This window comes from Eptesicus fuscus, chromosome 10 (assembly GCF_027574615.1).
Source record: "Eptesicus fuscus isolate TK198812 chromosome 10, DD_ASM_mEF_20220401, whole genome shotgun sequence".
NCBI classification, from domain to species: Eukaryota; Metazoa; Chordata; class Mammalia; order Chiroptera; family Vespertilionidae; genus Eptesicus; species Eptesicus fuscus.
Genome location: NC_072482.1, coordinates 61,840,703 through 61,855,077, shown reverse-complemented (window position 1 = coordinate 61,855,077; position 14,375 = coordinate 61,840,703). Strand labels below are relative to the sequence as shown.

The 14,375-nt window shown below is 43.5% G+C and overlaps 1 protein-coding gene across 1 annotated transcript in view; it reads right to left on the bottom strand.

Annotated features, from left to right (window-relative positions):
* Nucleotides 1-12,898, bottom strand: part of SLC16A10 (solute carrier family 16 member 10) — a 93,214-nt gene extending 80,316 nt beyond the window's left edge. The window contains exon 1 of the mRNA XM_008158924.3: nt 12,334-12,898. Coding sequence (XP_008157146.1) covers nt 12,334-12,673 — 340 coding nt within the window. The 5' untranslated portion in view covers nt 12,674-12,898. The remainder of the gene's footprint in view (nt 1-12,333) is intronic.
* Nucleotides 12,899-14,375: the final 1,477 nt, after the last annotated feature.

Below are 14,375 nucleotides of genomic sequence, written 5' to 3'. Positions count from 1 at the left end.
AGGTCACAGTTTGATCCCCGGTCAGGGCACGCCTGGGTTATGGACTCAGTCCCCAATGTGGGGTGTGCAGGAGCAGCCAATCAATGATTCTCTCTCAGCATTGATGTTTCTATCTCTCTCTCCCTCTCTTTTCTGCTCTGAAATCAATAAAAATATAAAAAATAAAATTATAGTCTCTCTTTAAAAAAAAAGACTTACAGACTGGCTTAATTACATCATGAATGAAAGAAACCATAAATGCCAATGGTCTCAGAGGTCCTGTTAAATTAAAGGGGGGAAAAATGACTAAGTTTTAGTACTAAGTTTTGGAAATACTTAAGACCATGATAGTAAAAATACAATCCTTCCTTTGGAAAACTGTAAATCTGAATTAGAAAAATCTAAATGTTGGAAAGACTTCTTAAGGAATGAAGTTTTGTTACTTACAAATAAGATTATTTCAGTGGAAACTAACTAAACTACCAGAACCAGCCACCAAGTCTGCTTGAGACAGAATTTCTGTTTTCTGCTATGACATCTTGTTCCTCTTAGAGACATACACTCTTTCCAAAGCTCTACCTCTGGCCTCAGCTTCACTCTGAGGCTCCAGGTTCACATTTCCAGTTACCTGTTTGACATCAACCTCTGATGTTCTGCAGGCATTTAACAGTCACATATCTAACATCGGAGCCAGCCTTTCCCTGTCAGCTCCTCCTCTTCAGGGCCCAGGAGCCTAACAATGACACCACCTGTCACTGTCTACATAATCTGCAGGGCACAGCACAAAATGAAAACGTGGGGCCTCCCAGTTCAAAAATTATTTAGATGCAATCTCCAGACACAGGCCTCATCTGTTTCTGTGTCACTGTCCACACCATCATTTGCCAAAATTCCTTCAGTCCATCTTTGAAACGTCTCACATCTGTCCCTTCTTTCCTACTTCTCAAATCTCACTTGGCTTTCAGCCAAGGACTTCGTAACTGCTGTTCTTCCTATTTCTTGCCTTTTGCAAACCATTCACCTCCCTCTCCCTCTCTCTCTCTCTCTTTCTCTCTCTCTCTCTCTCTGGTTAATTCTCACCCGAGGGAATTTTTTTCATTGATTCTTAGAGAGAGTGGAAAGGAAAGAGAGAAAAATATTAATGTAAGAGAGACACATCAATTGGTTGCCTCCCACATAAGCCCCAACTGGGGCTGGGGATTAAACCTGCAACCCAGATACATGCCCTTACCTGGGAATCAAACCCATGACCCTTCCACGCACAGCTGGTGCTCTGACCACTGATCACACCAGCCAGTGCAAAGCACTCACATCTCTTTAAGGCACACTTCTGAAACCCTCATTATCTCCCCATTGCCTGTTTGTTAAATAATGTCCAAGCTGCTTAACTCGGCATTCAAACCTTCCATTCCTCAGCTCCACCATCCTCTTCCAGACTTACCTCCTGTGACTTTCCCCTACATATTCTCCAAACTCCTTGTCGTTCACCTAATGAACCTAGTGTGTACTCCAATATAAAGAACCTGGGTCCTGATGCCAGAGACTTACTAGTAAGTTCAAAGAGAGCCCCGCTACTTACTAGGCTCAGTTGCCCATCTAAAACATGAGTATCGTATATCAGTTATATCATAGGATCATTGAATAGATCAACCAAGATAACATAGCCCTGGCCAGTGTTCTCAGTGGTTAGAGCGTTGCCCCACGCACCGAAGGGTCCCAAGTTTGATTCCCGGTCAAGGGCATGTCTGGCCCCAGTCAGCATGCGTGAGGGAGGGAACCAATCGATATCTCTCTCTTACATCAATGTTTCTCTCTCTCCCCGTCCCTTCCTTCCACTCTCTCTAAAAATCAATGGAAAAAATATCCTTGGGTGATTATTAACCAAAATAACAAACACGTTCACATAAACCACATAGTAAAGCACAGTGAAACATTAATCATTAGACTCCACTAGCCCTTGCCCAGCCCTGCACCCTCCCATGGAATACCTTTTTCTGCTGAATCTGCTGAGGACAGTCTACCAATCCTTTAAAGCCTCACCCAAAAGCTACCTCCACGAAGCTTCCCTGGTCAGCTCCCTCAGAAGCCATTGCCTTCCTCTAAAGTCCTCTTGTTTACACTGCATTTAACATAGGCAGCATACTGCTTTAGAGTTGTTGTGTGCATAGCATTTTGTCTCCCCTCATAACCTCTCAAGAATATGGAATAAGTCAAATTCATTTGTTTATTACATGGCCCCTAATACATTGAGTTTGTGCTCAATAAATTAAGTGATTTCTATATCTCCCTTAAAAATCAATTGAAGCAAAAAATAATTTTACACACACTTAGACCCAGATGAATTAATTAAAGTTGTTTTCAACAGACTTAGGTCCAGAGGAGGTGAGGCAAGGTAATAGCACAGGGCGAGAATGAGACGGACTACTTTTGCAGACTGAGCCTCTTGCAAGCATGTCAAACTCGCAGCCAGCGGGCTACATGCCTTGAGGTATGCTGTTTGACATGCTTGCGTCTAGAGGATGAGATGCCACCTGGAAGTCATGAAGAATTCATGGCTCAGTCTCCAAATGGTTAATTTCCAATACCACCCCAAGCCCAAGAAAGGCCTTGATCAACACCTGCGCTGAGAGAACAGAGGAAAGGGAACAAGGGTGTGTCCCACCTGCCAAGGTGTGTCAAAAGAGAATCTCAGGACTAAGATAATCTCAGGCCTTCCTAGTATTCCACCTGTGGAAACGAAGTTTTACTCTAATATATTCACTGGTATGTGTTCTCTTATATTTCCAGATGTTATAAATAATTGCCGAAGCATTTGCTGCTTCTAAGGGCTTCAAAAGCTGGGAAAACACTCAGCCCTAAAATCAATAAAATATGATTTAAAACTAATTTTTAAAAATACCATTGGTGCCCTAGCTAATGTGGCTCAGTTGGTTGAGCATCATCCCATGCACCAGGAGGTCACCAGTTCGCTTCCAGGTCAGGGCACATGCCAGGGTGCAGGCTCAATCCCCAATGGGGGGCGTGCAGGGGGCAGCAGCCAGTAGATCTCTCTCTCTCTCTCTCTCTCTCTCTCTCTCTCTCTCTCTCTCCATCCCTCCCTTTCCCTCTCCCTCTCCCTCTTAAAAAAATAAATAAATAAACCTCACACTGGTAGGGTTTTTAGGAAGCAGTACATTGCTGGGGCATAGTAAAGCAATTCAAGTCCTCTAAAGAACAAGTTGGCAATGTGTAAGTTTTCATCCTCTTTGAAGCAGTAATCTCACATATACCTGAAAAAAGCAATCCAAAACAGGAAAAAACAATTTGTTTAAAAATGTATACACATAGCCTGGCCAGAGTGGCTCAGTGGTTGAGCATCGACCTATGAATCAGGAGGTCATGGCTTGATTCCCGGTCAGGGCACATGCCCAGTTGTGGGCTCAATCCTCAGTGGGGGATGTGCACTGATGTTTCTAGCTCTCTCTCCCTCTCCCTTCCTCTCTGATATATATATATATATATATATATATATATATATATATATTCACTGGTATGTGTTCTCTTATAAATATATATATTTATATATATATATACATGTTTCTCTCTCTATATATATATATATATATATATATTCACTGGTATGTGTTCTCTTATAAATATATATATATAGAGTGTCGGCCTGCTGACTCAAAGGTCCCGGGTTCGATTCCGGTAAAGGGCATGTACCTTGGTTGCGGGCACATCCCCAGTAGGGGGTGTGCAGGAGGCAGCTGATCGATGTTTCTCTCTCATCGATGTTTCTAACTTTCTATCCCTCTCTCTTCCTCTCTGTAAAAAAAAAAAAAAAAATCAAAAAAAAATCAATAAATGTATACACATATGCTACTTACACCACATCACACTACTTACACATCACTCTACTTACACCACATCACACTACTTACACCACACTACTTACACCACACCACACCACACTCAGCAAAGGATAACCTGGGGTAACCAACCAGTAAGGTAGAATACTACACTTACTGAAAACAACCACTGACAAATGTGAATCCTTTGAGATGCTGCTATTTAAACTGGAACATGAAGTAAAAACTAATCAAAAGGATAATTAAGCAAGATGAAAAAGTTTTTACTACTAAAAACAGTCACCAGACAAACCCATTCAACTTGGCCTTAATACCTATCTACCCAGAAAAGTCAATAAATATCTCCACTTAATGAATAGTGGAGTTTTCCATTTTTATAAAATGTATCTCAGAATTTGGTTTTGGATCCAGTCTGAGTTTGTCACAAGAATAAATTTTGGCTTTCTGAACACATGCAGAACACTGTTGATACAATTTACTTTTTAGCAAAAAAAGAAAAAAATGGGTAAGAGCTGAAATGCACCTTTCCCTGACTTTATGCAGTAATTTAACCACTGACCGACCTTTCACTGAGCTTTAACTATCTAATTATAGAAAAAACCTACCCCAAATTAAATGTAAAGCTCTAGTTAGCGATTCTCAAGTGAGGGAACTGGAGGAGGAAGGCAGCAGTTTCCCCGAAGAGGGACATATCAGAAGTTCCAGAGAGGCACATTTAGTTTAAAACATAGTCAATATTATAATTTTACATTTAAAAAACAAAAATAGAACCCTAATTACCTGCAAAATACAACTAAAAATGAAGTGACAAGATCTTGGCTGGTGGATAAATACCCGGCTTTATGTCCCCATTTCAGGGACCAGGAGACTTTAATGTGTATCCAGAGGGAGCAGAGGAGGTTAGAAACACTGCTTTGGTCCCCATACATTATTTCAAACCTGTATCTCATATACAGCCTCACAATTAAACACTGGTGAAATGAAAAGACTTCCGACCTGAGAATAAGGTAGGTCATCCCCTCAGCTTGCAAGTTCTAATATCTAGGTATATGCAAGGTGGGGAATTATTTTTGTTATTAATGAAGATATTTCATCAAAGAAGGTATGGTGGATGCACATTTGCTGCCCATATGCCTGAATGCACTGTTTTCCTCCATCACTCTGGTCTCAGAAGGGCTAGCGGTTCCCGGAACATGGGAGTCGCTCCTTCTGAACCGCTGCCATTAAAAACACCCCCGGTTCCTGTGTGCTCAGCGCTGTGGTGACCTGACTGTTCAGTACTATTTGGGGTTTAGTTTGTTCCTGTTGAGGCTTGTTTGTTTAATTTGAATGTGAGGGCAGATCTTTAGTCAGGTTGTGAAAACTCCAAGTGGTATTCTATTGCAAAGAACAACTGCACAGGATTTCTGATAACTGGGGTAGGAGGCACTAGTAAGGTTCTAGAGAACGCATAGGTAAATATGCAGAAAATAGTTGCAAGGGGGGAAAGGGCAGGGTTCTACATTTCAGGACAACTTTAACACAAGTACAAATTTTTACCCACCTAAAAAGATGTTCTTAAACTCAACTTAGTGTATGTAAAAACTAGTATCATGTGGCCTGAACCTAAACTGCAAGTCAAAACTTTCTTATCTATAAACTAGAGGCCCGGTGCATGGATTCGTGCACCAGTGGGGTCCTTCAGCCTGGTCTGCGCCCTCTTGCAATCCAGGACCCCTCGAGGGATACAGTAGTGCACAAAGCGGCAGGCAGCCAGGGAGGAGCCTGATCCTGGCCCGTGTGCCTGCTGCCGCTGCGCTCAGTAGCGCTGCCACAGAGTGGGAGAGGCTCACTTAGCCACAGCTGTGCTTGCCAGCCATCAGCCCCTCATCTGGTGCCCGTCTGTCAGCTGAGCGGCGCTCCCACTATGGGAGCACATTGACCACCAGGGGTGCAGCTCCTGCATTGAGTGTCTGCCCCCTGGTGGTCAGTGTGCATCATAGCTACCAGCCGGTTATCCGGTCATCCGGTCACTTAGGCTTTTATATAGATAGAGGTAATGACACCCTACGAGGTGACTTTAAAAACTTAAGTTAAGTAATGTATATGAAAGCCCTTTCTTTATGGAAAAGGATATGCAAATTATCACTTATAAATATGTATTATCTTAAAAATGCCTTTCACAGAATGCTAGATTAGAATAGATTGAAATTTGGGTCTCCATCTTCCACTTTAAGCTTAATTCACAACTCATTTGAATTCATGCTATCCCCAAAACATTCCAAGTGCATCAAAATGTAACAAAACATCCCAAGTGGCATAAAATCGTTAGGGCCCAGGGCTGTCACAAAAGAAGTAAAATGGCTGCTTCATCAGAATCATACAAGGACTAAAAACCACACTGAAGAGAGGAGTGACACAGACCAAGGCAGAGACAAAAGACAGCAGGACACACTTGGGGCATAGAAGACCCCAAAGAAGGCAGGAAAAAGGAAGTAAGTACATGGCCTGGGATAAGCCTCAAGGAACTACAACATGGGCTCAGCAAGGACCATAAAGGGCATATCACATTAAGAGCACTGAGTATGATTTATTCTAAAAGACACTCAAAAGCTCTTTAGAAATTATCCTCTTATGCTTTTACTTTTTGCTTGATTTGGTTCTTTTGACAGTTAATTTGATTGATAAAAATCCCAGGAATACTCACATGGTTGTATTTAATTAGAATTCACTACACACTATTTACACTATTCAGTCTTGCCCTGAATTCAGAAGCATTCAGGAAAGAAGAGTATGAGATGCTCACACCATACTCATTTATTATTCCAAAATACTGGAACCATTTTTATGGTCTAATGACTTATTTTAGCAGGCAGTTTAGATGAATTTACATGGAATAAAAAGTCAGATGCTTTAAGATGGAGAATAAAGAAAATTCAAGTTTAACAGTTGCCATAAGTGAGTTAACTTAGTTTTCCAACCTCTTTCAGTGCATATAACAGTCCGGTATTTATAGTATAAGATGTATAGAACCAAGAATCAGATCATCCGTCCATTGTACAAAGCACCATTACTAAAAAACCTTCCTCAGATATAGAAATAGTTATATAGGCAGCTTTACACACACAGTCCTTAGCATAAGGCTAGACAGAGCAGTTCAGTTCTGAACTATAGCCAAAACCTCCTTTAAGTTTAGGCGTAGCATACAGCTGCCGTACATAGATATCAGCATAATGGCAAATGTGGAAATTTTTTAAAAATATATTTTTATTGATTTCAGAGAGGGAGAGACAGAAACATCAATGATGAGAGAGAATCGCTGATTGGCTGCCTTCTATCCACCCCCGACTCGGGATCAAACCTGCAACCCAAGCATGTGCCCTGACCAGGAATCCATCTATGACCTCCTGGTTCATAGGCTGACGCTCAACCACTGAGCCACGCCAGCTGGGCGTGAAAACTTTTTTTTTTAACCTTCAAGAAGTACTGACTGACTTGAAATTTCAGAGTTATTTGTAAAACTATATTGAGAGGTGTTGAAAGATGCATTAATCCCTAAGTATAACTGAAAATCCTATTTTGTGATCATAACCATCTTAAAGAGCAATCTACCTCCATACAGGGAAGGTTGTTGCCAAAGTCTCCCTTTTGATAGTCCACTTCTCGTTAAAACTGTTGAATTTTTAATATCTTGATTTTTACTTTAAATATCCAAGAGAGGAGAATAATGTGCTGTTTCCCAAACTTATTTAACCACAGACCACTACTTTAAAGAAAGGCTACTAAAGAACACATTTTTGGAATTACTAAAAGAAGTAGGGGTCTTCTTGACCATGCCTCTAGACCACAAAGACATAATTTTTTCAGAAGGATATCATTAACTACCCTAAATACTGACTCTAAAAACATACTTGTTTTAAACAGATACTTTTAAAGTCCATATAACATTAAAATATTTTTCTTTCTGCAGGAAGAAAGCAGACAAGTAAACTAGATTAATATCCTCGTAAGATCCCAGAGACTGTCCAGGGCACTGCATCAGGAAAATGAAAGGACCCTACACTCTCTCTCAGTCCCATGAAGGAACTAAAAATGGGCTTTCCAATATCCAAGCAAAGTTGTAACTTCTAAGGGCAAACAACATTCTAGTTCATTGCAGTATCTGTGGTATCCCAGAAGTGTCTGATTCCTCTCCACACAGGCAAGAAACATGCACATATGAACAAGTAAAAACTTAACTGGAAAGAGACAACTCAAGCTCAGCTTGCTCCCTGTGACAGACATAACTGATGCAGCAATACGTGCAAGAGATATCTCTGAGCATGAGGTCACTGGCAGCTGCAATAACATAATGGGGCTGGGATGTACTCGTTGGTTCTACTGCCCGACTTATAGTTCAGCTTGCTTCTCTTCCAAAGTCTTAATTTCACAAAGTGAGATTTATTAGCATCTAGACAGGCCATCAAATGCCTTCCCCAGGACCCACCATTCCCTGGAATTTCCACCTTTTAAAATAAGATTAGGTCCTAGTATACTGCAAATGCCTGAGGGTAGTATTTGATGTACTTTTACTTGTTTGTGTCTCACAGCCCATCTAAAGCTCCTTGGGGCCCTGACCGGTTTGGCTCAGTGGATAGAGCATCGGCCTGCAGACTGAGAGGTCCCGGGTTCGATTCCAGTCAAGGGCATGTACCTTGGTTGCAGGCACATCCCCAATAGGGGGTGTGCAGGAGGCAGCTGATAGATGTTTCTCTCTCATAGATGTTTCTAACTCTATCCCTTTCCCTTCCTCTGTAAAAAAAAAATAAAATATAAAAATATATATATATATATATATCAATAAAAAGAAATTAAAAAAGTAAATAAATAAAAAATAAAGCTCCTTGGGAACAGCTGTCTCTCTCAGTTCCCATCTCCAGTGCTCTGCACAGAAGGTGTCAGATACTTAGTAATGAATGATACTTGTAGAATGAATGAGGCGTAACATTAGGATGTGTAAACTCACTTACATCTTAGTGCGAATGGATCTCTTCAGGCCCTTTCCTAAGAAATTGTGGGTATATCATCAGTTACATCCGAGTTAAGAGAACTCTGAAGAGGAGAACGTGATCCTGAGAAAGAGGCTCTCCCGTTCTTCCTGGAAACATCGTCCTGCTATGGATCAGACTAAAGAGCATGGTTCCTCAAAGGAAACCCCAGACTTTTGTTTGAATGCCATATGAAATGATCTCATTTTTTTTCAATATATTTTTATTGATTTCAGAGAGGAAGGGAAAGGAGAGAGAGATAAACATCAATGATGAGAGAGAATCATTCATCGGCTGCCTCTTGCACGCCCCACACTGGGGATCGGTCCGCAACCTGTGCATGTGACCTGATTGGGAATCCAAACGTGACCTCCTGGTTCATAGGTTGATGCTCAACCACTGAGCTACACCAGCCGGGCTGATGGTGTTTCTTCTTGGAAGTCTCTCTACTCTTCAAAATCTACTTCCAGGAGACATTAACAATTGGCCTTTGTTTACTGACAGCAAAGTAAGATCAAGAAACTGGGACCCTGATCTTTCAGATGTCTTTTCTAACCCCAGAATTCCTGGTGTAGTATTCAATCAATTGCTAATGCTTGAATTATACAACATAAAGAACATTGGATTAGCAAAATATTATCTAGCCAATGCAATATGCTCACTTGTTAAAAACCAGCTTCTGGAATCAGATAAACCTGAATTTGAATTCTGGCCCCAATGCTTACTCAAAACTCTGCAAACCTGAGTTTCCACATCTGTAAGAAAGATATCAAATGCAGCCTAGCCCCTGGGGTTGCAGTAAGGTTTAAATAAGAATGCATGTAAAGTGCTTAGCACTGGGCTGGCACATGAGAAATTCTCAAGAAATGTGAACCATCATTTGAAACCCTCAGTTCCCATTTTACCACAACCTCCCTGTGTATCCTTGGACTAATCAGTCTGAAGAAGCTAATGAAAACATGGAGACAATTAACTGCCCTCTAATGCTGGGATTATCCATCATGAATAGAGTAATAGAAAACGGACCAAAACTTTGAAAAATAAAAGTCTTAAGCAATTCTAGATATTTGGGGCGTTGTACTTGAAGCTTGCATATGTTTGATCACAGATGACTCAGCATTAGTGGAAAAGCCAAACTTCAAAGCAGGTATTCTCAAATACTTCAGTGCCTTTTGTAGATGATGGACTCCATGAAACACCTGTTGGGGAAGGGGCTGGGGGGTATCTCAATATTTAACTGACCCAATAACTATCTTGTCACCCTTTTTTCACAGATGAGGTTAAATCCGTTTTCTTTCTCATACCTTAAAAAATAGCTGTTATACATGTATTACACCGTGTCCAAATAAAGGCCAACGTTCAATCAAGCTGCTGTGTTACGCAGGGCCATTATAAGTGCATAAGGCCCCTTTGTAGGAATTAGATAAAGGGCACCCAGAACACAGCCTGGTTTTCCATCTCCACTTATCCTGAGTTGGGCACATCTGTGCAAGGGCATGACCAAACATGGTAATCATGCAGATAAGCACAGAGATCTTCAGTATTTAACTGGCATACCCATATGACTGTTTATATCACACACACACACACACACACACACACACACACACGGCTGAAAGTTGTCAAGAACTGAGTAAATGGAGAAAGATATTCATGAAAACGGAAAATACGGAGTTTCAAAAATTTCAAGATTGCAGGTCCTGTCCCCTCCCTCATCTTTTGCTACCCAGTACTGGGATCCTGTCGCCAACAGGAACTTGTAGGTAGAGGCTTCAACACGGCAAAAAGGATTGCTGGCGAAGCCATGGTCTTTCTCCAGCAGTTGCTCACTATCTCAAAAGAACAAAGGCAGGAAGAAGCAAAAACAGAAAAACAACCCTCAGATTCCAATGGATCAACTCATCTGGGCTTGCAAACACAGTATTAAAGGCTGTTGTCTTGTTGTTTTGACTGCATTAAAAATGTGTAAACCCAGGCAAAAATGTGCTACATGCTGAAGGAAACAGTCTAAAAATGGTAACTGGCAGTTCAGCCTCCTGGAGCGCTTCCTTCCCAGATACCTGATACTCATACAGAAAAGACACAAAATTACTTTTGTTTGCCATCACATATGCACATCTATCCTCCTAAACTTTTTAATGATAGTCTTCCTTACAAAGTAGATGGTATTACATTTTTAACGCTTTTTGTACCTAGCCCTGTGACCTGAATAACACAGCAACTTCAAGAGCTATTTATGGAACAGAAATTCCAGAGTAAATATGGCACCTTATTTAATACATGTCGAGGCAATGTACAAGCATATTCATTGCAGAGTCGTTTACAGTAAGTTTGAAAATAATATAAATGTCTAATAAAGGGACAATGCATAAACAAAGTATAATATAGTAATACAATGGAAAACTATGAGTTGAAACAAAAAATTCAAGCTAACAGCTCAAATTAAGGTATTATATGGATAAATCGCAGACACAACACAGGGTAAAAGAAAAGCAAGTTGCAGAAGGATACACATAAGAACATACTATTTACATACGATTTTAAAACTCTCAACATTACCTCTGCCTTAGAATTTGTTATGACAGCAAAGTAAGATCAGGGAATTGGGACCGTTGTATACTCATTTTGTGCACACTAAAGACCCAAGAAATGTTCACTAAAAATAACAGAAAAGTTAGGTTTAAAAAAGATGATGAATCGCCCTCGCTGGTTTGGCTCAGTGGATAGAGCATCAGCCTGCAGACTGAAGCGTACCGGGTTCGATTCCTGTCAAGGGCACATGCCCTGGTTGCAGGCTCTATCTCCAGTGGGGGGCGTGCAGGAGGCAGTCCATCCATGATTCTCTCATCATGGATGTTTCTCCCTCTCTCTCCTTTCCCTTCAATAAAAAAAAATAAATAAATAAATAAATAAAATTTAAGATGATTAACTAAAGTTCCCCAAATGGCCGTGAGGGAGTCTGATTTAGTCATGGAAATCACTTAGCCGTTGAAGTCTGAAGACGTGTGCTCTATCTCCATTCTGCTACTCACCAAGACGCTTTATTTCGCCAGGCTTCGGTTTGCTCACCTAAACGGGGTGGACGACGCCTACTGGCAGGATAAAGTGGGAAAGGTATGCAGAAGAGTTACACAGAAGATCTTCCACTTGCTTTTTTGCCTGCTCAGTCAAGAGATCGCGTAACAGCGCTCTAAAGGGGGGGAAATGTTGAGTCTGCACCTTCTTCATCTAGTTTGGTAAATCGTTCAGCTCGACAAAGAACACAACAGGAGAAGGCAACCCCTCACGCTCCTCTTCGCCACCCCCATCCAGCTGCCTCCTATCCTTTCAGTATTTAGCACAGTGTCCCCCCCCAGCCCCCCACCCCAAAAAAAAAACACCCAGGCACAAGGGGACTCCCTGGGGCGCACACGCGGGCGTGGACCCACCCTGGGCACGCAGAACGCGGCCCGGCCCGCGCCTGTGCCCCTGCTGACCGCGGCGGGGCTGCGCCTCACCTGTCTTGAAGACCATCTGGTCATCGTCCTTGGACCCGAAGGTCTTCAGCATGGCCACGAAGAGCACCCCGCAGGCGTTCTGGATGCCAAACACCGACCCGTTGCACCACATGGCCGCCAGCATCACCAGCCAGCCCCAGCCGCCCTCGGGAGGCGGAGGGGGCTCGGCGCCCGCCGGCCCCGCCAGCTCCACCTCGACCTGCTCCTTCTCGGCGGCCGCCTCGGGACCGTCGGAGGGTCCCAGGCCCGAGAGCGGGGCGGCCCCCAAGGACGCGGGGCTGAGCGTCTCGGTCTTGCCCGACCCCTCTGCGGCGACGGGCTCCGCGGGAGAGGGCACCATGGCCCCGGCCGGCCCGGCGGGTGCCGCGGGAGCACGAGGGGCGTGAGTTCGCGGCTGGCAGGCTCCGGGGCAGCTGCCCACAGCCCGGCGGGCGGGCCGGAGAGACCCAGGCGAGGGCTGCGGAGCCCGGGTGGGCGGGCGGCGTAGGCGCGGAGGCTGCCGCGAGGAAAGCGGCTGCGCGTTGGAGCCTCTGGGTTCGGGTTCGGGTTCAGGTTCGGGTTCAGGTTCAGGGCTCGGCCTCCCAGTCCACAGCCCCGCACCCCCGCGGAGCCGGGGCCCGGCGGCCGGCTCTTAAAGACGCCCCCGCCCCGTCCCGCCGGCTGGGGGCGTGGCTGGCAGTGGGACGTGCCCAGGGTCCCCAGATGATTGGGCTGCGGGAGGGCGGGGGCGGGCCCACTTCTTCACGCGGCCGAGAGCGGACCAGGTGCCGCGAGCCGCTGCAGTGCGCGCGCCTCCTCCTACCCAGTGCGGGGTCACAACAGTGTAGGTCACCCCGCCCGAGTGTTCGCGGGAGGAGCGCGTCTCCTGGGTGCGGGCTGGTGGGTCCGCTGGACCTTTAGCGTCCGCTCACTGACAGCCTCACAACCAAACATTGTCTCTCTGTTTTGTTTTGTTTATTTTGGCGTTCACCTCTAATTACTAATTATAACATGTAAGATTCATTATGCCACCTGCCTACTTAAAAAAGAGAGTCGGAGAGATCAGAGACCTTGTTTAATTACTTCATGTCTCCTGCGTTTATGTACAAATTCCTGTGAATACCTGGCACCTTGAAGATGCTCATTTTGGAAGACAGACTTTAATACCCAAGTCTTCAAATACTTTTTAAACTACAGCAGAGTTTGCACTTAAAAGCTAACACCTATATGCAACTCCTCTGACTCTCTGAAGCGTGGAACAACGTAGGAAAAAGAAAGGAAGAGTAATTCGCTCTGTAACATTGAGCACACTTATTAGTTTCTCAATTACTCATATAATTTCAAAGTCAAAATATGCTACTTTGCACGCCCACCATTGTGATGGAATACACAGATGTGTGTGATGGATCACTTTTCCGCCTCTGCCCTTCATAAACTCGTAGAAAGGGTTCTGGGATAGAATAGGAGGCTCAGATGATGTTTTATAAACATGTTCAACAAAGAGAAGTGACATGGAACCATTGAATTACATTTGAAACACTAGAGAAGACCTTTTACAGCAAGTAGCCTTTTGAGCTGAGCCCTGAATCAAACAGGGAACTTCAGCAGGCAAAGATAGGGGAAGAGAATTCTAGGTAGAGAAAATATATTGTAAGCTGAGGAAAGCAAGATGTGCTTGAGGAGCAGGGAACACAGCTCAAGTATAATGTGTCCTAGGGATGGAGTTAGAATGATAAACGAAGAATAGCCACACAAGGGCACACAAAAATTGAATGTACAGAATCTTATTCCATCATTGTTGGAAGTAAGGAAAAAGGGGAAGCAAAAATGTATATCAGTAGAGGATTAATTAAAGACATATTATATAACCTCTAAAAGTTATCATATTCACCTCTGTTGACTTTAAAAGTTGTCCACAGCCCCATCAGCAAGACTCAGTGGTTGAGCCTGGACCTATGAACCAGGAGGTCATGGATCCGTTTCCAGTCAAGGCACATGCCCTAGTTGCAGGCTTGATCCCCAGTAGGGGACCTGCAGGAGGCAGCCAATCAATGATTCTCATC